Raw genomic sequence first — 23,862 nt, 5'->3', positions numbered from 1 at the left:
GGTCCGCGATGATGTTCACACTGTATGTGGAGGAACTGGTCGGTGAGATGTTCACACACTGTATGTGGAGGAACTGGTCGGTGATGATGTTCACACTGTATGTGGAGTAGCTGGTCGGTGGAGGTGTTCACACTGTATGTGGAGTAGCTGGTCGGTGATGATGTTCACACTGTATGTGGAGGAACTGGTCGGTGGAGGTGTTCACACTGTATGTGGAGGAACTGGTCGGTGATGATGTTCACACTGTATGTGGAGGAACTGGTCGGTGATGATGTTCATACTGTATGTGGAGTAACTGGTCGGTGGAGGTGTTCACACTGTATGTGGAGTAGCTGGTCGGTGATGATGTTCACACTGTATGTGGAGGAACTGGTCGGTGGAGGTGTTCACACTGTATGTGGAGGAACTGGTCGGTGATGATGTTCATACTATATGTGGAGGAACTGGTCGGTGGAGTGTTCACACTGTATGTGGAGGAGCTGGTCGGTGATGATGTTCACACTGTATGTGGAGGAACTGGTCGGTGGAGATGTTCACACTGTATGTGGAGGAACTGGTCGGTGATGATGTTCATACTGTATGTGGAGGAACTGGTCGGTGGAGGTGTTCACACTGTATGTGGAGGAACTGGTCGGTGATGATGTTCATACTGTATGTGGAGGAACTGGTCGGTGGAGGTGTTCACACTGTATGTGGAGTAACTGGTCGGTGATGATGTTCACACTGTATGTGGAGGAACTGGTCGGTGGAGGTGTTCACACTGTATGTGGAGGAACTGGTCGGTGATGATGTTCACACTGTATGTGGAGGAACTGGTCGGTGATGATGTTCACACTGTATGTGGAGGAACTGGTCGGTGGAGATGTTCACACTGTATGTGGAGGAACTGGTCGGTGATGATGTTCACACTGTATGTGGAGGAACTGGTCGGTGGAGGTGTTCACACTGTATGTGGAGGAACTGGTCGGTGATGATGTTCACACTGTATGTGGAGGAACTGGTCGGTGGAGGTGTTCACACTGTATGTGGAGGAACTGGTCGGTGATGATGTTCATACTGTATGTGGAGGAACTGGTCGGTGGAGATGTGTTCACACTGTATGTGGAGGAACTGGTCGGTGGAGATGTTCACACTGTATGTGGAGGAACTGGTCGGTGCAGATGTGCGGAAACTTGTATTGTCAGTACTCCTGTGACACCATTACTACACTGATGCCACTCGTCGACACTCGGAACTTCTCGGGTCCAGTGTCTCGGCATGTCCCGGAATGGCGCGAGTTGGTCATGGACGTTCATCATCAATGAAGCAAGTCGGAGGTTTATATCTACCCATGTGCTGACACCTTAGGTCTTCGAGCACGAGAAGTACATTCTGTAATGTTGCGTTATGCCGAATAAAACCTGACAACAACTCCCGCTTCTCATCACCCATCAGTCTCACGTGGGTGTTGCTCTTCACTGAATCGGTATTCGCTTCTCTTAAACCATCTGTGACTTTCACAAATAGATAGTTAGGGATGTGAAAACCTTATGCGGACATTATTTTGAAACCTTGAAACACTTGGAATTACCGACATTCAGGTGAAATATTTAAGGTATGTGGGAGAACAGTTTCTCACTTCTCATTGTTTGTAGAAGTCGACCTCTGACACATGACAAAAGCAGATCAAATTAACTGATAAATATTATAAAAAATCTGCGCCCTTCCTACAAAGCAATCGAAAGTCTGCATCAGTATCACCACAATGGGAAGTGTGTACTTTTTAGATATTTAAGACAAAATAATGTTTCATCGGGATGTAATGAGAAAGTATGGCAAATTAGACACCATACCCTTGCTGTCGGTTTGTGAACGAAAACACCGACAACAACGACAATGGGGTTTCTTCATGCGAATAAACCTAAACGACCATTTCATTAGTGACCATGTTTGCAACAATAACCCATGCGAAATTTTAAGGAATGTCAATAACGAGACTGTTTGATTGCTAGGCGAGTCCTCCTTTTAATCGACGTTGTCGCCAGTTTTAGTAGGAAGTAATGGAAGCGGTCGTAATATCTCCATGTGGTTATCTAATGTTATTGGTGTTTAAATGGATACAAGTTGTGTCGTGTGTGGTATGAATACAAGTTGTGTTGTGTGTGGTATAAATACAAGTTGTGTTGTGTGTGGTATAAATACAAGTTGTATTTTGTGTGGTATGAATACAAGTTGTGTTGTGTGTGGTATGAATACAAGTTGTGTTGTGTGTTGTATGAATACAAGTTGTGTTGTGTGTGGTATGAATACAAGTTGTGTTGTGTTTGTGGTATGAATACAAAAGGTTGGTATGAATACAAGTTGTATTTTGTGTGGTATGAATACAAGTTGTGTTGTGTGTGGTATGAATACAAGATGTGTTGTGTGTGTGGTATGAATACAAGTTGTGTTGTGTGTGTGGTATAAATACAAGTTGTATTTTGAGTGAATACAAGTATGATGAATACAAGTTGTGTTGTGTGTGGTATGAATACAAGTTGTGTGTGTATGAATACAAGTTGTGTTGTTAATACAAGTGTGGTATGAATACAAGTTGTGTTGTCTGTGTGGTATGAATACAATTTGTGTTTGTGTGGGTATGAATACAAGTTGTGTGTGTGTGTTGTGTGTGGGTATGAATACAAGTTGTGTGTTATCTATGAATACAAGTTGTGTTATGTGTGGTATGAATACAAGTTGTGTTGTGTGTGGTATGAATACAAGTTGTGTTGTGTGTGGTATGAATACAAGTTGTGTTATCTGTGGTATGAATACAAGTTGTGTTATCTCTGGTATGAATACAAGTTGTGTTATCTGTGGTATGAATACAAGTTGTGTTGTGTGTGTATGAATACAAAGTTGTATTTTTGTGTGGTATGAATTCAAGTTGTGTTGTGTTGTGTGGTATGAATACAAGTTGTGTTGTGTGTACAAAGTATGAATACAAGTTGTGTTGTATGAATGTTGGTATATGAATACAAGTTGTGTTGTATGGTGGTATAAATACAAGTTGTGTTGTGTGTGGTATGAATACAAGTTGTGTTGTGTGTGGTATGAATACAAGTTGTGTTGTGTGTGGTATGAATACAAGTTGTGTTGTAACTGTTATGAATACAAGTTGTGTTGTGTGTGGTATGAATACAAGTTGTGTTGTAACTGTTGTGGTATGAATACAAGTTGTGTTATCTTGTGTTGTGTATATGAATACAAGTTGTGTTGTGTGTGGTATGAATACAAGTTGTGTTGTGTGTATGGTATGAATACAAGTTGTGTTGTTGTGTGTGGTATGAATACAAGTTGTGTGTTGTAAATACAAGTTGTGTTGTTGTTATGAATACAAGTTGTGTTGTGTGTGGTATGAATACAAGTTGTGTTGTGTCTGGTATGAATACAAGTTGTGTTATCTGTGGTATGAATACAAGTTGTGTTGTGTGTGGTATGAATACAAGTTGTGTTGTGTGTGGTATGAATACAAGTTGTGTTGTGTGTGGTATGAATACAAGTTGTGTTATGTGTGGTATGAATACAAGTTGTGTTGTGTGTGGTATGAATACAAGTTGTGTTGTGTGTGGTATGAATACAAGTTGTGTTGTGTGTGGTATGAATACAAGTTGTGTTGTATCTGGTATGAATACAATTTGTGTTATCTGTGGTACATGTATTTGTCTTGCTCGTGTTTTGATATTGATTTCGTATTGTTGCTTGTTTTATGCATGGCATCTACGACATTTGTATTTTATCACTTGTGTGCTATCGGTGCTCTGTTTGCCGTCATCTCTGGAATTTATGTTACTTATTACCATTAATTATCTCATTGGTTAAATATATATGTAACTCGAGGAGCCAAAGACGTTGGTATCTTCCTCAGTCTACCTGCTTGGTGTCATACAATCCATGTGTGAGAAACTGGTGTCTCCCACAGTCTACCTAAGAACTTGGTGTCATACAATCCATGTATAAGAAGCTTGTGTCTCCCACAATCTACCTGCTTAGAGTCATACAATCCAAGTGTGAGTACCTGGTGTCTCCCACAGTCTACCTGCTTGGTGTCATACAATCCATGTGTCAGTACCTGGTATCTCCAGCCGTCTACCTGCTTGGTGTCATGCAATTTATGTGTGAGTTCCTTGTGTCTCCCGCAGTCTACCTAAGAATTTGGTGTCACACAATCCATGTGTGAGTTCCTGCTGTCTCCCACAGTCTACCTGCTTGGTGTCATACAATCCATGTGTGAGAAACTGGTGTCTCCCACAGTCTACCTAAGAACTTGGTGTCATACAATCCATGTATAAGAAGCTGGTGTCTCCCACAATCTACCTGCTTAGAGTCATACAATCCATGTGTGAGTACCTGGTCTCTCCCGCCATCTGCCTGCTTGGTGTCATACAATCCATGTGTGAGTACCTGGTGTATCCCGCAGACTGCCTGCTTGTGTCATACAATCCATGTGTGAGTACCTGGTGTATCCCGCAGTCTACCTGTTTGGTGTCATACAATCCATGTGTGAGTACCTGGTGTATCCCGCAGACTGCCTGCTTGTGTCGTCAACCATAATACCTGGTGTGTCCCGCAGTCTGCCTGCTTGTGTCATAGAACCTATGTGAGTACTGCCTCCCACAGACTGCCTTTGGTGTCATAGAACCTATGTGTGAGTACCTGGTGTCTCCCGCAGACTGCCTGCTTGGTGTCATACAATCCATGTGTGAGTACCTGGTGTCTCCCGCAGACTGCCTGCTTGTGTCATACAATCCATGTGTGAGTACCTGGTGTCTCCCGCAGACTGCCTGCTTGTGTCATACAACCCATGTGTGAGTACCTGGTGTCTCCCGCAGACTGCCTGCTTGTGTCATACAAATCGTGTGTCTCCTGCAGACTGCCTGCTTGGTGTCATACAATCGATGTGTGAGTACCTGGTGTCTCCCGCAGACTGCCTGCTTGGTGTCATACAACCTATGTGTGAGTACCTGGTGTCTCCCGCAGACTGCCTGCTTGTGTCATACAATCTATGTGTGAGTACCTGGTGTCTCCCGCAGACTGCCTGCTTGGTGTCATACAACCTATGTGTGAGTACCTGGTGTCTCCCGCAGACTGCCTGCTTGGTGTCATACAATCCATGTGTGAGTACCTGGTGTCTCCCGCAGACTGCCTGCTTGTGTCATAGAACCTATGTGTGAGTACCTGGTGTCTCCCGCAGACTGCCTGCTTGTGTCATACAATCCATGTGTGAGTACCTGGTGTCTCCCGCAGACTGCCTGCTTGTGTCATACAATCCATGTGTGAGTACCTGGTGTCTCCCGCAGACTGCCTGCTTGGTGTCATACAATCCATGTGTGAGTACCTGGTGTTTTCCGCAGACTGCCTGCTTGTGTCATACAACCTATGTGTGAGTACCTGGTGTCTTCCGCAGACTGCCTGCTTGGTGTCATACAATCCATGTGTGAGTACCTGGTGTCTCCCGCAGACTGCCTGCTTGTGTCATACAACCTATGTGTGAGTACCTGGTGTCTCCCGCAGACTGCCTGCTTGTGTCATACAACCTATGTGTGAGTACCTGGTGTCTCCCGCAGACTGCCTGCTTGTGTCATACAATCCATGTGTGAGTACCTGGTGTCTCCCGCAGACTGCCTGCTTGGTGTCATACAACCTATGTGTGAGTACCTGGTGTCTCCCGCAGACTGCCTGCTTGTGTTATACAATCCATGTGTGAGTACCTGGTGTCTCTCCGCAGACTGCCTGCTTGTGTCATACAATCCATGTGTGAGTACCTGGTGTCTCCCGCAGACTGCCTGCTTGGTGTCATACAATCCATGTGTGAGTACCTGGTGTCTCCCGCAGTCTGCCTGCTTGGTGTCATACAACCTATGTGTGAGTACCTGGTGTCTCCCGCAGACTGCCTGCTTGGTGTCATACAATCCATGTGTGAGTACCTGGTGTCTCCCGCAGACTGCCTGCTTGGTGTCATACAACCATGTGTGAGTACCTGGTGTCTCCCGCAGACTGCCTGCTTGTGTCATACAATCCATGTGTGAGTACCTGGTGTCTCCCGCAGACTGCCTGCTTGTGTCATACAACCTATGTGTGAGTACCTGGTGTCTCCCGCAGTCTGCCTGCTTGGTGTCATACAATCCATGTGTGAGTACCTAGTGTCTTCCGCAGTCTGCCTGCTTGGTGTTATACAATCCATGTGTGAGTACCTGGTGTCTTCCGCAGTCTACCTGCTTGGTGTCATACAATCCATGTGTCAGTACCTGGTGTCTCACACCGTCTGCCTGCTTGGTGTCATACAATCGATGGGTGAGTACCTAGTGTCTCCCGCAGTTTACCTGCTTGGTGTTATACAATCCATGTGTGAGTACCTAGTGTCTCCCGCAGTCTACCTGCTTGGTGTCATACAATCCATGTGTGAGTACCTGGTGTCTTCCGCAGTCTACCTGCTTGGTGTCATACAATCCATGTGTTAGTACCTGGTGTCTTCCGCAGTCTACCTGCTTGGTGTCATACAATCCATGTGAGAGTACCTGGTGTCTCACACCGTCTGCCTGCTTGGTGTCATACAATCGATGGGTGAGTACCTAGTGTCTCCCGCAGTGTACCTGCTTGGTGTCATACAATCCGTGTGTGAGTACCTGGTGTCTCCCGCAGTGTACCTGCTTGGTTTCATACAATCCACGTGCGAGTACCTGATAAGCTATAATAGATAAGCTATACCTCACGTCTGATTTAATCAGATGATTAATTTTCAATGTTCCCATCAGGTGGCTGGCTATCCACCCCCAGATGTGACGCTATATGATATTCAGAGATCGGTTGATACAAACACAAACTCGTCTGTCCAGCCTGGTTGATATCACTCCATAAGTTGTCTATCGTTACTTTAGTCTATGTCGTTACTGCCCGCATCAGGATAACAATTAATGGTCGCTGGTAGTTTCTTTGATCTGTTCACCTCATAATTACCAGAAAATGATTCACAAATCAAATCATTATTCTGCGAGGTGTATTATCAGATTGTCCTTAGTTCATGTTATTTATGCGCCGGCATCGTTCCATACGCCCCGTGAAATGACAATTTTAAGGTCACGTGATAACGTCCGTCTGGTATGAGGACTTAAAAGCGCCTGCGCAAGTCAACACCTACACTTGTGAACACACAGCTGTCATTAGAGTCTTCCTGCAGATTGTTGACAATATAACAATGGCCGATGTTGGCAAGCTTGAGGACAACTTCAAGGAGTACAACGATGCCTCTATTTTCACACAAGTCATGAGACGATTTGCCCTGGGTTTGCGAGAGTTGGTGCTGCTTGTCGTCGTCGCTGGTGTTGTGCTAATGTGTGTGGTGTTTGTCATTATGTTTGCCGTTACGAAGTCTGACGAGGTCGCAGCTCGGGTGGAAGCACAGAAAGGGCGCCAGTTTGACAACACGTGTTTCACTAAATCATGCCTTGATGCTACTAGCTACGCCCTCGACAACATGAACTTCACCGTCAACCCCTGTGACAACTTCTACGAGTACGCCTGTGGTAACTACCGTCGTAAACGCCCCTTAAACGCCGTCGACAAGGACCATAGTCCCCTCCGGGATTTATTCTACAGGAACCGGCAGAAGCTGCGGACACTTCTGGAGGCTCCAGTCAAGCGGAACACGGACTGGGCATCAGAGAGGAAGCTGAAGCACCTGTTCCAGTCGTGCATGGATGACTTCACCCTCGAGCAGTTGAAGGGACGCCGTTCCTGGAGCAGGTTCTGAAGCCTATCGGGGGATGGTATGTCCTCGGTACGTGGGAAGCTTCGACCTGGAATCTGAACGGGCTCTTGAAGAAGGTGCAGTCTGACTTCTGGGTGGATGCTCTGTGGGCTCCGAGAGTAGGGCAAGATTGGAATGAACCTAAAGAAAGATCGATTGAGGTACGAATAATGAACAATAACAGATATAGTTGTTGCTACAGAACATAGGTGAGAAGGTGCAGGGGCTAGTTGATGTATGGTTACCATGCATGTTGAATCCAATTACCACCAGTACTAGTTTAACAGCAGGAAATGTTTATTGTTGTTTTGTTTTGGCAGCTGATCTAGTTGAAATATTTATTTAAGAATGCATTATATATCACAGATAGGACATCATACCCTGACCTTGTCTCTCTTTATGTTGACTTTTCCAGATCTACCCTGCTGGGACTGGGATGTATATGAGATGGTATTACTACACCGACCCCAGTGCCGTGAAGGTATAGTTGTCACTGCTGTTGTTTATTTAGAGATACCTGTAAACTAAGCCATGGCTTGGAGTATCAGGCTGGGAACTGTAAGGTTGAATGTCACCTTACCCGCTATCATTCAGTTTGGCTGGTCCGGAGCAGATGTTTTCTTGATACCGTCTTCATATGGTTCACGGAACAACCATGGATCAATCTTATTGTTTATGTCCTTGTTTCTATTTTTGCTGTCTAGGGGTGTCCCTGACCTAGTGTTGCTATGATTGTTATTATCAGTGTTTATTATTCTGTGAAAGTAGAAAAGCAAACTATGGACTGGAACATACTTGGGGAGGTTTAAGAGGAGATGTAGATGCACAATGTCTTTCAGATCCAGAACGACTACAAAAAGTTTATGCGGCGTGTGGCGAACTTGATAATCAGGGACTCCAACATCACACTGTCTGTCCAGACACAGCAGGATAGAGTGGACCAGTTCGTCACAGACGCCTTCAGCGTGGAGACACACATAGCACGGGTGGGTACAGAAGCTAGCATATCTGCAGCAGTGAGGAGATGGCAGGGTCTCATTTGAAGCAAGTGATTGGTAAGAGTGGAAGAGTCAGAACACTTTCCACCAATAAACACTCAGTATAGGAGGAACTTTATCCGATAAACAGGCTCAGACGTGGATCTCGGACTCCTTCAACACAGTTGTGGTCCATTTCCTTAGCTGCCTCGTGTTGACGTGTACAACAATAACTTCCTTTACTATGTTAACTACACTGCAGGACCTCAGGGCTAGAACTGACCCCAAGCAGTCCATGTTGGTGGTGCGAAGCGACCTAATGGTGGTCAAGCTCCCTGTGGAGGTGGACTGTTGTTCACGATATCAGTCACTGGATTGTCTGGTTCAAACTTAAATATTTTCAGACATTCTTCATATTGCTGGGAAATTGCTGAGTGTGGCCTTAAGCAAAAACCTACAAACTGAATGGCCTGTGACTTGAGAGTAGTATATTCCCTGCGTAAAGACAGCTGCTAGCTACGTCTACACTGTGGTTAACGTTGTTGCAGATTGCGTCAGGGACGCAGTGGACATCGAACCCCTACCATGACACCAACAAGATCTCGCTGGACGACCTCACCACCAGAACAAGGAACGTGGTAAGCCGTCATCACGAAATGCCATATTGGAATCTCTTCCTGTCACGTGACTGTAACACGATTGTAGTCAAGACCTTCTTATCAAGGATGACAGATTTGTTTTGGTATTTTAGCCTTTTATCTGACATATAAATAGCTTATATTCATCTCCTGTTAATCCTTCATAAACGTACAAATATAAGTGTGTCTCAAGTTGAACGAAGTACACGTGGCGGGATATGGAGGAAACGGATTCCCCTGAAGTATGGGTATTCCGGCAATTCGTGTCTTAATCTGAATATAGTCGGCGTTCTTCATCTCCCGGGGATTAAGTATTTATTTTTGCGCGTCTTTTAACCATGGGCGTGCTTTCCCCAAAATGAAAGTAGAAATTTACATGACGGATGTTGCACGGATGTGGGGCTTGTCAAGGTAGATTAGGCATAACAAGACCGAATGTTTCTTCCATGAGAAAGGTGTCTTAATAGTACGTTGTCCCCCAAGAACATAATGTAGTTAAATACCAACATTCCGGTTGAGCGTTCGTCAATCATGCGGATATCTTTGTCAAAACAACAACCCGCGCTGTCGCCTCCCCAAACATCGTTGAGAAGTAGGAAGTAAACGTCGCTAGTACATGAACTGCTACTAGTTACTTCTCACCTGATGTCCCTTTATAGACATTCTCACTACGTCACTCATCAAAGCTAGAAATGTTTTTTGGGCTCATTTTCTTTGTTACTGGGTCCAATGTTACATAATGACTTGTGACATTTTGGTTTGTTGTTTGTTCTTACAGATTGACTGGAAACAACAGATGACGTATCTCTTCAACGACGCCGGGGTGACCGGCAGCACTAAAGTTGCCGTGTACAACTTCAACTACCTCTCACACATAGCTGACGTGATCAACAACATCAGCCAGGCTGACAGAGCTCGGTAAGGGCATGTAACGTCCCCTCAATACACTGTGTATAGTGGGCTGACAGAGCTCGGTAAGGGCATGTAACGTCCCCTCAATACACTGTGTATAGTGGGCTGACAGAGCTCGGTAAGGGCATGTAACGTCCCCTCAATACACCGTGTATAGCAGGCTGACAGAGCTCGGTAAGGGCATGTAACGTCCCCTCAATACACTGTGTATAGCGGGCTGACAGAGCTCGGTAAGGGCATGTAACGTCCCCTCAATACACTGTGTATAGCGGGCTGACAGAGCTCGGTAAGGGCATGTAACGTCCCCTCAATACACTGTGTATAGCGGGCTGACAGAGCAAGGTAAGGACATGTAACGTCCCCTCAATACACTGTGTATAGCGGGCTGACAGAGCTCGGTAAGGACATGTAACGTCCTCTCAATACACTGTGTATAGCGGGCTGACAGAGCTCGGTAAGGGCATGTAACGTCCCCTCAATACACTGTGTATAGCGGGCTGACAGAGCTCGGTAAGGGCATGTAACGTCCTTTCAATACACTGTGTATAGTATGACAGAGCGGTAAGGGCTGTAACGTCCTCTCACAGCCGTGTATAGTGGTGACAGAGCACGGTGTGTAACGTCCCTCTCAATACACTGTGTATAGCGGGCTGACAGAGCTCGGTAAGGGCATGTAACGTCCTTTCAATACACTGTGTATAGTGGGCTGACAGAGCACGGTAAGGGCATGTAACGTCCCCTCAATACACTGTGTATAGCGGGCTGACAGAGCACGGTAAGGGCATGTAACGTCCCCTCAATACACTGTGTATAGCAGGCTGACAGAGCAAGGTAAGGGCATGTAACGTCCCCTCAATACACTGTGTATAGCGGGCTGACAGAGCTCGGTAAGGGCATGTAACGTCCCCTCAATACACTGTGTATAGCGGGCTGACACAGCAAGGTAAGGGCATCTAACGTCCCCTCAATACACTGTGTATAGCGGGCTGACAGAGCAAGGTAAGGACATGTAACGTCCCCTCAATACACTGTGTATAGCAGGCTGACAAAGCAAGGTAAGGGCATGTAACGTCCCCTCAATACACTGTGTATAGCGGGCTGACAGAGCAAGGTAAGGGCATGTAACGTCCCCTCCATACACTGTGTATAGCAGGCTGACAGAGCTCAGTAAGGACATGTAACGTCCCCTCCATACACTGTGTATAGCAGGCTGAGAGAGCTTATAACATACAATCCTGATAAAACGGAGGCAATCTTTTTCTCCTTGCAAAAGAATGTTGATGCACTAAATCTCTACTTTAGCGGGGTTTGTGTCAAAACAGTTAATAATCATAAACATTTGGGATTAACATTTTCAAAAGATTGTAAATGGTCTGACCATATTGATAATAATGTAAAAATAACTTCAAAAATGATATCTTCTCTACGTAAACTCAAATTTTTATTACCGCGCTCTGTATTGAATAGAATGTACGTAATGTTCATAAGACCCCATTTCGAATATGCGTGTGAAGTATGGGGATGGATGTGCTCAATATCAAGCAAATAAATTAGAACAACTGTAATTAGAAGCAGCAAGAATTGTAACAGGTTTACCTAAATATACTCATCATGAACATCTGTATTATGAAACTGGTTGGGAATCTTTTAGCAGAACGTAGGAGAAAGCGTAAACTTCGCCTTTTTTGCAAAATACAGAATAATATGGCACCATCGTACCTTATTGATGTTGTTCCTGGGGACGTAGCATCTAAATGTAGCTATAATCTTCGCAACTCTGATGATGTCTCACTTCCTTTCTCGCGATTAAAATTTTCGTATGATTCTTATTTTTCATCCACAATTAGAATGTGGAATGAACTTCCAGTTGAAGTGAGAAAAAGCGAATCATTGAATTCTTTTATATCGAATATTGTTATAAAACATAAAACTGCTCCTCAATACTTTGATTCTGGACAGAGAATCACTAACATCATCCTTACAAAACTACGTTACATGTGTAGTCAGTTGAATTATGATCTATTCCGTGCTGGTTTAAGAGATAACCCAAGTTGTTCTTGTGGAAATGTTTGTGAAAATTCTTATCATTACTTATTTGACTGTCAATTATATACAGTACAGAGAACTACCATGATGACTAATTTACGCAGTGTTACCAATGTGGATATAACCTATGAGTTACTATTACATGACAATGCAGATCTGACTGTTCACATAAATCAAAACATATTTAAAATTGTTCAAACATATATTTGTCATTCAAAACGATTTTCTTAATTCTTGCAATTGTTCCTCTTTTTCCCATATTTCTGTTCTGTTCTTCTCTGTCCATCTTGTAGAATGTAAATAATACTATGTAAATACTACGGAGAGGGTGTCCTAAGTTGTATAACTTGTACCTAATCCTTTTCTCATGAATAAAATATGTTTAAAACAAAACAAAACAAACAGAGCTCGGTAAGGGCATGTAACGTCCCCTCCATACACTGTGTATAGCGGGCTGTCAGAGCTCGGTAAGGACATGTAACGTCCCCTCCATACACTGTGTACAGCGGGCTGACAGAGCAAGGTAAGGGCATGTAATGTCCCCTCCATACACTGTGTGTAACAGGCTGACAGAGCTCAGTAAGGACATTTAACGTCCCCTCCATACACTGTGTATAGCAGGCTGACAGAGCAAGGTAAGGGCATGTAACGTCCCCTCAATGCACTGTGTATAGCAGGCTGACAGAGCTCAGTAAGGACATGTAACGTCCAATCAATACACTGTGTATAGCGGGCTGACAGAGCAAGGTAAGGACATGTAACGTCCCCTCAATACACTGTGTATAGCGGGCTGACAGAGCAAGGTAAGGACATGTAACGTCCCCTCAATACACTGTGTATAGCGGGCTGACAGAGCAAGGTAAGGGCATGTAACGTCCTCTCAATACACTGTGTATAGCGGGCTGACACAGAAAGGTAAGGGCATGTAACGTCCCCTCCATACACTGTGTATAGCAGGCTCACACAGCAAGGTAAGGGCATCTAATGTCCCCTCAATACACTGTGTATAGCGGGCTGACACAGCAAGGTAAGGGCATGTAACGTCCCCTCCATACACTGTGTATAGCAGGCTGACACAGCAAGGTAAGGGCATCTAATTTCCCTCAATACATTACAGAGCAAGGTAAGGACATGTAACGTACCCTCCATACACTGTGTATAGCGGGCTGACAGAGCAAGGTAAGGACATGTAACGTCCCCTCCATACACTGTGTATAGCGGCCTGACAGAGCTCGGTAAGGGCATCTAACGTCCACTCAATACACCGTGTATAGCGGGCTGACACAGCAAGGTAAGGGCATGTAACGTCCCCTCAATACACTGTGTATAGCGGGTTGACAGAGCTCGGTAAGGGCATGTAACGTCCCCTCAATACACCGTGTATAGCGGGCTGACAGAGCTCGGTAAGGGCATGTAACGTCCCCTCAATACACCGTGTATAGCGGGCTGACAGAGCTCGGTAAGGGCATGTAACGTCCCTCAATACACCGTGTATAGTGGGCTGACAGAGCAAGGTAAGGGCATGTAACGTCCCCTCAATACACTGTGTATAGCGGGCTGACAGAGCTCGGTAAGGACATGTAACGTCCCCTCAATACACTGTGTATAGCAGGCTGACAGAGCTCGGTAAGGGCATGTAACGTCCCCTCAATACACCGTGTATAGTGGGCTGACAGAGCACGGTAAGGGCATGTAACGTCCCCTCAATACACCGTGTATAGCAGCGCTGACAGAGCTCGGTAAGGGCATGTAACGTCCTCTCAATACACTGTGTATAGTGGGCTGACAGAGCTCGGTAAGGGCATGTAACGTCCCCTCAATACACTGTGTATAGTGGGCTGACAGAGCTCGGTAAGGGCATGTAACGTCCCCTCAATACACTGTGTATAGCGCGCTGACAGAGCTCGGTAAGGGCATGTAACGTCCTCTCAATAGACCGTGTATAGCAGGCTGACAGAGCTCGGTAAGGGTATGTAACGTCCTTTCAATACACTGTGTATAGTGGGCTGACAGAGCACGGTAAGGGCATGTAACGTCCCCTCAATACACCGTGTATAGTGGGCTGACAGAGCACGGTAAGGGCATGTAACGTCCTTTCAATACACTGTTTATAGCGGGCTGACAGAGCTCGGTAAGGGCATGTAACGTCCTCTCAATACACCGTGTATAGTGGGCTGACAGAGCACGGTAAGGGCATGTAACGTCCTCTCAATACACTGTGTATAGTGGGCTGACAGAGCACGGTAAGGACATGTAACGTCCTTACAATACACTGTGTATAGCAGGCCACAACTTCGTCCTACAACAGACCCCTCAATACACTGTGTATAGCAGGCCACAACTTCGTCCTACAACAGACCCCTGAATACACTGTGTGTAGCACCTGAATACACTGTGTATAGCAGGCCACAACTTCGTCCTACAACAGACCCCTCAATACACTGTGTATAGCAGGCCACAACTTCGTCCTACAACAGACCCCTCAATACACTGTGTATAGCAGGCCACAACCTCGTCCTACAACAGACCCCTCAATACACTGTGTATAGCCGGCCACAACCTCGTCCTACAACAGACCCCATTGGGTTCCTCGTAACAAGAACTGCACTGATAACAGTCAGTGAATAAATAGGTTCTCGGGTGCTTTGGGTCCCGTATGAGCGGCAGTATTCAGTGGGTGAGTGAGTGAATGAGTGTGTCAGGTTTTGAGTCATCCTAACAGTGACACCTATAACTCCAATATTGCTGTTTGTAATGTTTGGTTTGGTCAAAGCCCAATTCTTTTTGCGGTGATGGTGACATCTGCACAACTACACGTCTGTTTCACGCCTATAAGTTACACAACACCAAATGTTTTCCCATAGATTTCTATATTAACTTTATAAAAAATATTTAGTTATCCAGGCTTGCAATGTCACCTAGGGGGATTGTATACGATGTGAATAGCACAGGGCCTATAACAGATCCCTGGGGTACACCGAATGAGAGACCAGTCTTTTCTGACACAGCTGGCCGTTGATACACACCGACTGCTGTCTACCTGACATGTATGATCTGATCCACTCAAGTGAAGCTCCTGTGACACCGATTTTGTTCTCTAGAACTCTGTCATTCTGCAGGTTATACAGCAGGTCATTCAGCAGGTCATTCAGCAGGTCATTCTGCAGGTTATACAGCAGGTCATTCAGCAGGTCATTCTGCAGGTCATTCAGCAGGTCATTCAGCAGGTCATTCTGCACTACTCAATGCTGTTGAGTGCTGTGACTAGACCGATAGGCAGATTGAAAGGGTTCGTAGCAGTTGTGGAAGTCATGTGCTCCTTGAGACGTGGAGTAACAACTTTTTCAGTCAGTTTGGAAATGTAAGACAGGACGATAGTGTTTCGGGATTTCCTTGTCTAGATTAGGTTTCTGCAAGAGAGGTGTGAAAAGTGCTTCTTTCATGGGCAGTGGTATACACAACAAGGACCCGTTAACCATATAGGTTAGGAAAAGTAGAGATCCATCCATTCTTCAGAAGCCAAGTTGGCCTCGGATCCAGGATACAGGATTTATAAGGAGTCAAGGATTTTACAGTTGAGTTTCAGATGTTTCCTGAAAGTGTGAAAGGACTTTGGAACATGCAAGCACGTCTGGTTACTGTTGTTCTGTGACTTGGTTCAGGGATGTTCTGATGTTAACGATCCTTTCTTGGAAGAACTGAGAATCTGTTACACAGTTCGGATGTTGTTGAACAGAATAGAAGTTTGGTTCTCTTCTACTTGTACAGGAGTCTGTTTGAAATGTTGAATACTAGTACTTCTTTCTGACCATTGGCATCTTTCAAGGCATTGTTGAAAGTTTTTACCTTGTCAGTTAATGAAGACACATCATTCCTCTGCTTGTCGCGGATCTCCCTGTGAATAATCTAGCCCGTCTTTCTATATTGTTTCTCCAACTTCCTATGCTTGCCTTTTTCTTTTCTGATGCATTCGTTATAGGTGCGCTAGAATGGAGAGTTATCTTACAGGTGATCAAAGGGATTAGCCTTATGTTCATTGAATCAGTGACTGTCTTGTCACAGACGGAGATTATTGCTAACTGTTGCGTTCAACTATAACTGTTTCAGGACGCTGCACAACTACTTGGTCTGGCGAGTGTTGGAGACGTACGCGCAGGATCTGTCCATGGAGTACGTGCACGCCAACAGAGAGGTGTACGTCGACATCACCGGCTACAAAGAGTTCCTGGGCAAGTGGAGGTACTGCTTCTACTACAGCAACGGCAGACTCCCTGATGCCATGTCGGCTCTGTTTGTAGCCGATCACTTCGCAGACCAGAACAAAGCAAAGGTGCAAGCACTTACTGTGTACTTCTATGACAGTAGTAGTAGTAGTCGTCCTAGTAGTCGTCCTAGTAGTAGTAGTCGTCCTAGTAGTCGTCCTAGTAGTCGTCCTAGTAGTCGTGGTCGTATACCTGTATATGATATATCATTTGTGTTTGTCAGGTCATTGACATCACGGACACTACCAAGCAGGCGTTGGCTGATCTTCTCCGGACCACGCCCTGGCTGGATGACAAGACCCGGGCCTATGCTGAGAGTAAGGTAGGTTGCATGACAAGACCCGGGCCTATGCTGAGAGTAAGGTAGGTTGCAAGACCCGGGCCGGATGACAAGACCCGGGCCTATGCTGAGAGTAAGGTAGGTTGCATGACAAGACCCGGGCCAATGCTGAGAGTAAGGTAGGTTGCATGACAAGACCCGGGCCTATGCTGAGAGTAAGGTAGGTTGCATGACAAGACCCGGGCCTATGCTGAGAGTAAGGTAGGTTGCATGACAAGACCCGGGCCTATGCTGCATGACAAGACCCGTAAGGTAGGTTGCATGACAAGACCCGGGCCTATGCTGAGAGTAAGGTAGGTTGCATGACAAGACCCGGGCCTATGCTGAGAGTAAGGTAGGGTTGCATGACAAGACCCGGGCCTATGCTGAGTAAGGTAGGTTGCATGAGGTAGGTTGCATGACAAGACCCGACCAATGTTGATGAGTAAGGTAGGTTGCATGACAAGACCCGGGCCTATGCTGAGAGTAAGGTAGGTAGGTTGCATGACAAGACCCGGAGAGTAGGTATGCTGAGAGAAGACCCGTAAAGGTAGGTTGCATGACAAGACCCGGGCCTATGCTGAGAAGTAAGGTAGGTTGCATGACAAGACCCGGGCCTATGCTGAGAGTAAGGTAGGTTGCATGACAAGACCCGGGCCTATGCTGAGAGTAAGGTAGGTTGCATGACAAGACCCGGGCCTATGCTGAGAGTAAGGTAGGTTGCATGACAAGACCCGGGCCTATGCTGAGAGTAAGGTAGGTTGCATGACAAGACCCGGGCCTATGCTGAGAGTAAGGTAGGTTGCATGACAAGACCCGGGCCTATGCTGAGAGTAAGGTAGGTTGCATGACAAGACCCGGGCCTATGCTGAGAGTAAGGTAGGTTGCATGACAAGACCCGGGCCTATGCTGAGAGTAAGGTAGGTTGCATGACAAGACCCGGGCCTATGCTGAGAGTAAGGTAGGTTGCATGACAAGACCCGGGCCTATGCTGAGAAGGTAGGTAAAGACCCGGGCCTATGCTGAGAGTAGGTAGGTTGCATGACAAGACCCGGGCCTATGCTGAGAGTAAGGTAGGTTGCATGACAAGACGAGCGATTGGATGACAAGACGAGCGCCAATGTTGAGAGTAAGGTAGGTTGCATGACAGGGCCGGGCTTGCTATTCTCGAAACGTTCGTAGCCCTACGAACTTCTTAAGCCCATTCTTAACACATTGGCTACGATCAAAATTAAGAATTCTTATGGCTACGAACGTTTCGAGAATAGGTGCCCAGGGTCTATGTTGAGAGTAAGGAAGGTTGGATGACGAGACCATGGCCATTGTTGAGAGTAAGGTAGGTCGTATGTTATGACCAGGGTCTTTGCTAAGAATAAGTTAGGTTAGATGACAAGATCAAGGCTATCGGTATGGTTACAGCAAACATCATGCACTGTAACTCACTCCATTATCATTTACTTCGGTGTAATCGATTGTATTATAACCTACTTCACTATTACCGAGTTCAGTTGCTATGTTTGAAGGTGAAGGCCACGACGTTCAAGCTCGGCTATCCTGATTACATCGCCAACCAGGACGCGGTGGACACGATATACGACCAGGTACTGCTCCAGCGAGTGAATGAATGTTGTTGTAGGCAAGTGTCACCAGTCCCCTGTGTATATAACTGAATCTGACCTCACAGGCTTATGTTTCCCCAGCAAACATAGAACTTTGGGGTATATGAACATAATGGAGATTGGTCATTTACTCTTTCTAGCTACATATGTTGCAGAATTCGATATAACCTGTCTGTCATGTTGTAGCTGCAATGTCTGTCATGTTGTAGCTGCAATGTCTGTCATGTTGTAGCTGCAATGTCTGTCATGTTGTAGCTGCAATGTCTGTCATGTTGTAGCTGCAATGTCTGTCATGTTGTAGCTGCAAATCAATGGGTCCGACTGGTTTGGGAACATCCTGCGGATCAACCAGTTCCACAAGGTCCGCTGGAACAAGGAGGAACTGCGGGAGGAGAGGACCGGAAACAGTGGTATTTTCGGGCGTTTGACACCAACATGGCGGTGTGGTGGTACTCTAACCAAGTCATAGCACCAGCGGGGCTCCTCCAATTCCCCATCTATGACTACCATATGCCCCATTTCTTTACGTTTGGGTCCTTTGGGACACTGCTGGGTCATTTTGTGCTGCACATCGTTGATGAATGGGGTTTGTACTCATTCAGCCGAAACGTATTGTTTTTAATTTAGGCATTCATAAGGATGTGCAGAGTTGTCTCCCTTGAGATGAACCAGCCTCCTCTTGAGGTCGATCCCAGATTACCTGAGATTACAATACTTGTTTTGTTAGCAAAAATATGTACTCATGACTCATGAAAGAGGTGGGCCTTTGTTTCCTTTACTTCAACAATAACCTGACTCTCTCTGGCAGACATATAAAGCCTTCAAGCAGCGTCAAACCAGTCACTCACTCACATAACTCACATCTCTATATTCTGATTATTTACTTAGTAACTATATGCATATGTAGACCTGTATATGTTTGGAGTGAAGGTCGAGCCTGGGACAAAGATGGCGAATATATGGGCACCAATAAAGAATGGTGGACCAACGCCACCATGACGTCATACGGCGACGTCAAACAGTGCATGATTGACGTCCTCACCAACAAAACACAAGGCCCTGTAGTCAGACCCGATGGGAAAAAGGTCGATGTACGTACAGCTAAGTTGTGTCGTGAGGTGTTTGGCGTAGAAGGTCTGCATTGTGTGTCGATGTGGTGTCTAGTATGGGGGTGCGTCGCATCTTAAGGTAAAGTGTGGTGTGGTGTGATGTGGTGTGATGTGGTGATGTGATGTGGTGAGGTGATGTGGTGAGGTGTGTGATGTGTGTGGCGTGGCGTGATGATGAGAGGTGGTGAGATGTGTGGTGTATGGTGTATGTGTAGTGTGTGTGTGGTGTGTGTATTGTGTGTGGTGTGGCTTGATGTGAGGTGTGTGATGTGTGGTGTATGGTGTGTGGTGTGGTGTGGTGATGTGTGTGATGTGTGGGTGTGGTGTGGTGGTGTGGTGTGGTGTGGCTTGATGTGATGTGGTGAGGTGTGTGATGTGGTGTATTGTGTGTGTATGGTGTGGTGTGTGGTGTGGTGTATTGTGTGTGGTGTGGCTTGATGTGAGGTGGTGGGATATTGTGTGATGTGTGTGTATGGTGTGTGGTGTGGTGTGGTGTGATGTGTGGTGTGGATATTTGATGGTGTGGTGTATTGTGTGTGTGATTGTGGTGTGGTGTATGTGTGTGGTGTGGTGTATTGTGTGTGTGTGTGGCTTGATGTGAGGTGGTAGGTGTGTGATGTGTGGTGTGTGGTGTGGGGTTGTGGTGTGGTGGTGGTGTGTGTGGTGTATTGTAGGTGTGGTGTATTGTGTTGTGTGGTGTGGCTTGATGTGATGTGGTGATATGTGTGGTGTGTGGTGTGGTGTATTGTGTGTGGTGTGTGGTGTGGTGTATTGTGTGTGGTGTGGCTTGATGTGATGTGGTGAGGTGTGTGGTGTGGTGCATGGTGTGTGGTGTTGTTTGATGTGATGTGATGGGGTGAGGTGAGGTGTGGTGAGGTGTGGTGTGATGCAGTTGTGTGGTGTGGTGTGATGTTGTGTTGTGTGGTGTGGTATGGTGTACGGTGAAGGTGTGGCACTGTAAGGTAAGATGATGTGATGTGGTGTGGTGGTGAGGGGCAGGTGTGGTGTGATACGGTGAGGCAAGGCGTGGCACTGTAAGGTAAGATGTGAATTGGTGTGGTGTGGTGTGGTGTGGTGGTGTGGCAAGGCCTGGCACTGTAAGTAATGATGTGGTGTTGGTGAGGTGTGGTGTGTTATGGTGTGGCAAAGGCGTGGCACAAGGCGTGGCACTGTAAGGTAAGATGTGATGTGGTGTGGTGAGGTGAGGGGAGGTGTGGTACGGTGAGGCAAGGCGTGGCACTGTGAGGTAAGATGTGATGTGGTGTGGGCAAATGCGGCGATACGTGGCACCTTAAGCTTTGATGTGTGAAGGAAAGGACCTTAAATTGCATTAATGTGTTGTATCTTCGTCATGCTCCTAGTCATGTGTATGTGTCTTTGTTTTCACGGATGGATAGCCCGAAAACGATAAAGCAAGTTCAGGAAGTTCATGAATGTCTCTGATAATTCAGTTGGTTGTCTCACCTCCAGATGCCTCTTAACGCCGCGGGAGTGGCAGCAGAAGCCATCGCCATCACGTCGGGTGCCCATCTCGCTTATAAGGTAAATCACGAGTTTATCTAGTCCTTACAGTGATAGTAACGCGTTGTGTGGGTGTTAAACTATAATATACCACTGTACACCTGACAGCAGTCGAGTCTATTCCAGGCATACAAGCTATGGCTGCAACAGAAGGGTATGGAGAAGACCGCGCCCACCGGTATGAACCTCAGCAATGAGAAGCTGTTCTTCGTTTCGTTTGCCCAGGTAACGTTCACCATAGTCGTCAGGTAACGGGTGTTCAGAGACGTCATTACCAATTCGACGTTTGAGTAAGACATGTCAGAAATCAACATCGATAATTGAAATATGCAAATCTCTGAAGCACAGGGTTTGTCGGCTGTAAAGTGTCACCGGTTCGAAAGCCACGTGACTGATTATGTTATATTGAGAGGGACGAGAGCGGAGTTTTGTTTATTGAAAACAAACCCAACATATTTGTCCTTGACAGAAATAGGTTCTACCAGCATTCCAGACTCCGGTCGTCTAGGTTCCACCACCACGTCCTCTTGAAGGACTTATTCTGTTGGCGTGTAGAGAAATGTGTCCACTCGAACTCCCTGTTTCAGATGTACTGCTACAACACAGACAACGAGCTGATGTACAGGAGACTGAGGTTCGGGTACTACCTGTTGGGAGACACGAAGTACGTCTATACCACATATCATCGTCACGTTATGTAAAGCATCACTTCACGGTGGACGTTGTCCGAAACACCATTTCTTTGAAAATAATAGTATCGGTAGATAGATAGACGGATGGAAGGATGGATGGACAGAGCGATAAACTTTTGTTAATGTATGTTTCAGAGTGAACACAGCTTTGCGTCAACTGAAAGAATTCAGTCAAACATTTGGCTGCAGTCCAACGTCTCCCATGAACCAGCCTGACAAGTGCACCCTCTACTGAAGCCCTACATGAACCAGCCTGACAAGTGCACCTCTACTGACGTGTTAGATGACCCCACCCCACGCCTTCTCAACCTATACCGCCAAATGCACATTGTACTGATGTCTCGTGACATTCTGTGTTCATATGGAGCTGTATACATCATGGTGACGTCACAGTGACTCTGGCTTACGTCATCACAACAATATGTTCACGGAGTTATACAACATCTAAGAAGCCGTGCTCCTTCCAGTGTCTCTATGCACCTATGGACAACTCAGTAACCTGTATCCGACACCGGTGTACAACTTCGGTGCAGTATACAACAATAACACCATCCTACCACATAACTTCCGCATCTACGCAGACAAGCTATAATGTATCGTGTATGCCTGATAGTGCATGGTCTGACTATGATCATGGACCCCTGTAATTCATTTGTGATATGATTGACTCTGACATCGAGGTACTTCGTGGTACAGAAATATGTAATGTGTCAAATTATTTGTTCCTTCATTTTTAAATATTTTTCTACCATAAAGACAATAAAATTTGTCCCCTGACATGTGCTGCACAGTCTTATTAAAATCGTTGCTTAAGCTAAATTTTATATTTACATTTTAAATGCAATATCACTTTGTTGTGGGCATTCAGAAACTGGTCAAATGTAACACATGTTAGAGCCTGACTCCCAGATTGGAGATGCGCATCCTGGACAGGACTCGGCCAAATAAAGTACTAGAATCTGTACATTACTGAGAAAGTGTAATCCCAAATATAACATATGTTACAATTGACCTCTTTCTAAATGGCATTGTGTATTCATAACACACACAATTCCTAGCTAACAATGTATGTTCGATGTGTAATGTTCGTTATTCAGCTGACAGGGTTTCGTCAAGGGTGTCACATTACACCTTTACTATTGTGTCCAATCGAAGGTATGTGATATTGTCTAGAGTTATCAGCCAAACAATGTTCCACCTATGTTAGTGTTCTGACTTCTCTACAGAAGGTCGTCACACAGCAATCCATGCATTTGTAATTTTTGAGCTTGTTCGTAGAAAATGCGGTTTGTTGTATGTGGCGATTATGGCAAGAGCTGCATTTAAAACTAAAGCGATAATCGCGCATTTTTCTTGTGTTTTTGTGTATCAACGAAGCATTTACTTGACAGACAATGACAAAAGTTCGAGATATTACAAGCGTCTCGGTATTTTTGTACCTCTAACACATGAGAAGGAATTTCATATTTTACCATCTTCTATGGAATGACAATAACATTACACGATAACAACAGGAATAATTCCCCATAACGCAGATTGTGAATGAAGACATTTTCAATGCGGTTTGATACGTTTATATTTAATTGCAAATCTTTGATAATGAAAATACGTCCTTCGTGAACTGCACATATTAATGTCTACGTCAAAGAATGGCGGACGAATAATCATCATCGTTATAACAATATCGATAATATTATTGTGTCTGTTTGTAAAGCGACAAATCCACACATTATAGCAAACCTTTGAGCGCTACCTGTGGAACGCCTCTTTCCTGCCTAACAGTGTATCAGGTGAATATATGAAAGAGAGCATGTTAAGTGTTAGGCTATATATTACATTCTTGACTAATGTGGCGTAAACAAATAGTTACTGAGTAAACATGTCAAGTTGTATTAACTGACGTTGGGGGGAGATTTGGATTCACTGATCGTCACCGGCATGTTAAATCTGTTTCTATAAGTTACTGTACGAAAAGACGATATTCTAGCTCTTTAAGGGGTAA

The 23,862-nt window shown here is 45.5% G+C and overlaps 1 protein-coding gene across 1 annotated transcript; it reads left to right on the top strand.

Moving 5' to 3' along the window:
- The first annotated feature begins 7,106 nt into the window (after positions 1-7,106).
- LOC124267715 (endothelin-converting enzyme homolog) lies at positions 7,107-22,637 on the top strand. Its single transcript, XM_046702698.1, is given in 15 exon segments — positions 7,107-7,750; positions 7,753-7,926; positions 8,181-8,246; positions 8,605-8,751; positions 9,291-9,380; positions 10,159-10,298; positions 16,446-16,668; positions 16,824-16,922; positions 18,443-18,520; positions 18,840-19,000; positions 19,284-19,629; positions 21,118-21,189; positions 21,295-21,393; positions 21,756-21,832; positions 21,996-22,637. Coding segments are annotated over 15 exon segments (2,409 nt in total). The 5' UTR covers positions 7,107-7,213; the 3' UTR covers positions 22,096-22,637.
- Positions 22,638-23,862: the final 1,225 nt, after the last annotated feature.

Source organism: Haliotis rubra, unplaced genomic scaffold, assembly GCF_003918875.1.
Source record: "Haliotis rubra isolate DU_JTF1 unplaced genomic scaffold, ASM391887v1 Scf133, whole genome shotgun sequence".
Lineage (NCBI taxonomy): Eukaryota > Metazoa > Mollusca > Gastropoda > Lepetellida > Haliotidae > Haliotis > Haliotis rubra.
The sequence above is the reverse complement of the archived record's forward strand: the minus strand, read 5'-3'. Positions and strand labels throughout refer to the sequence as shown.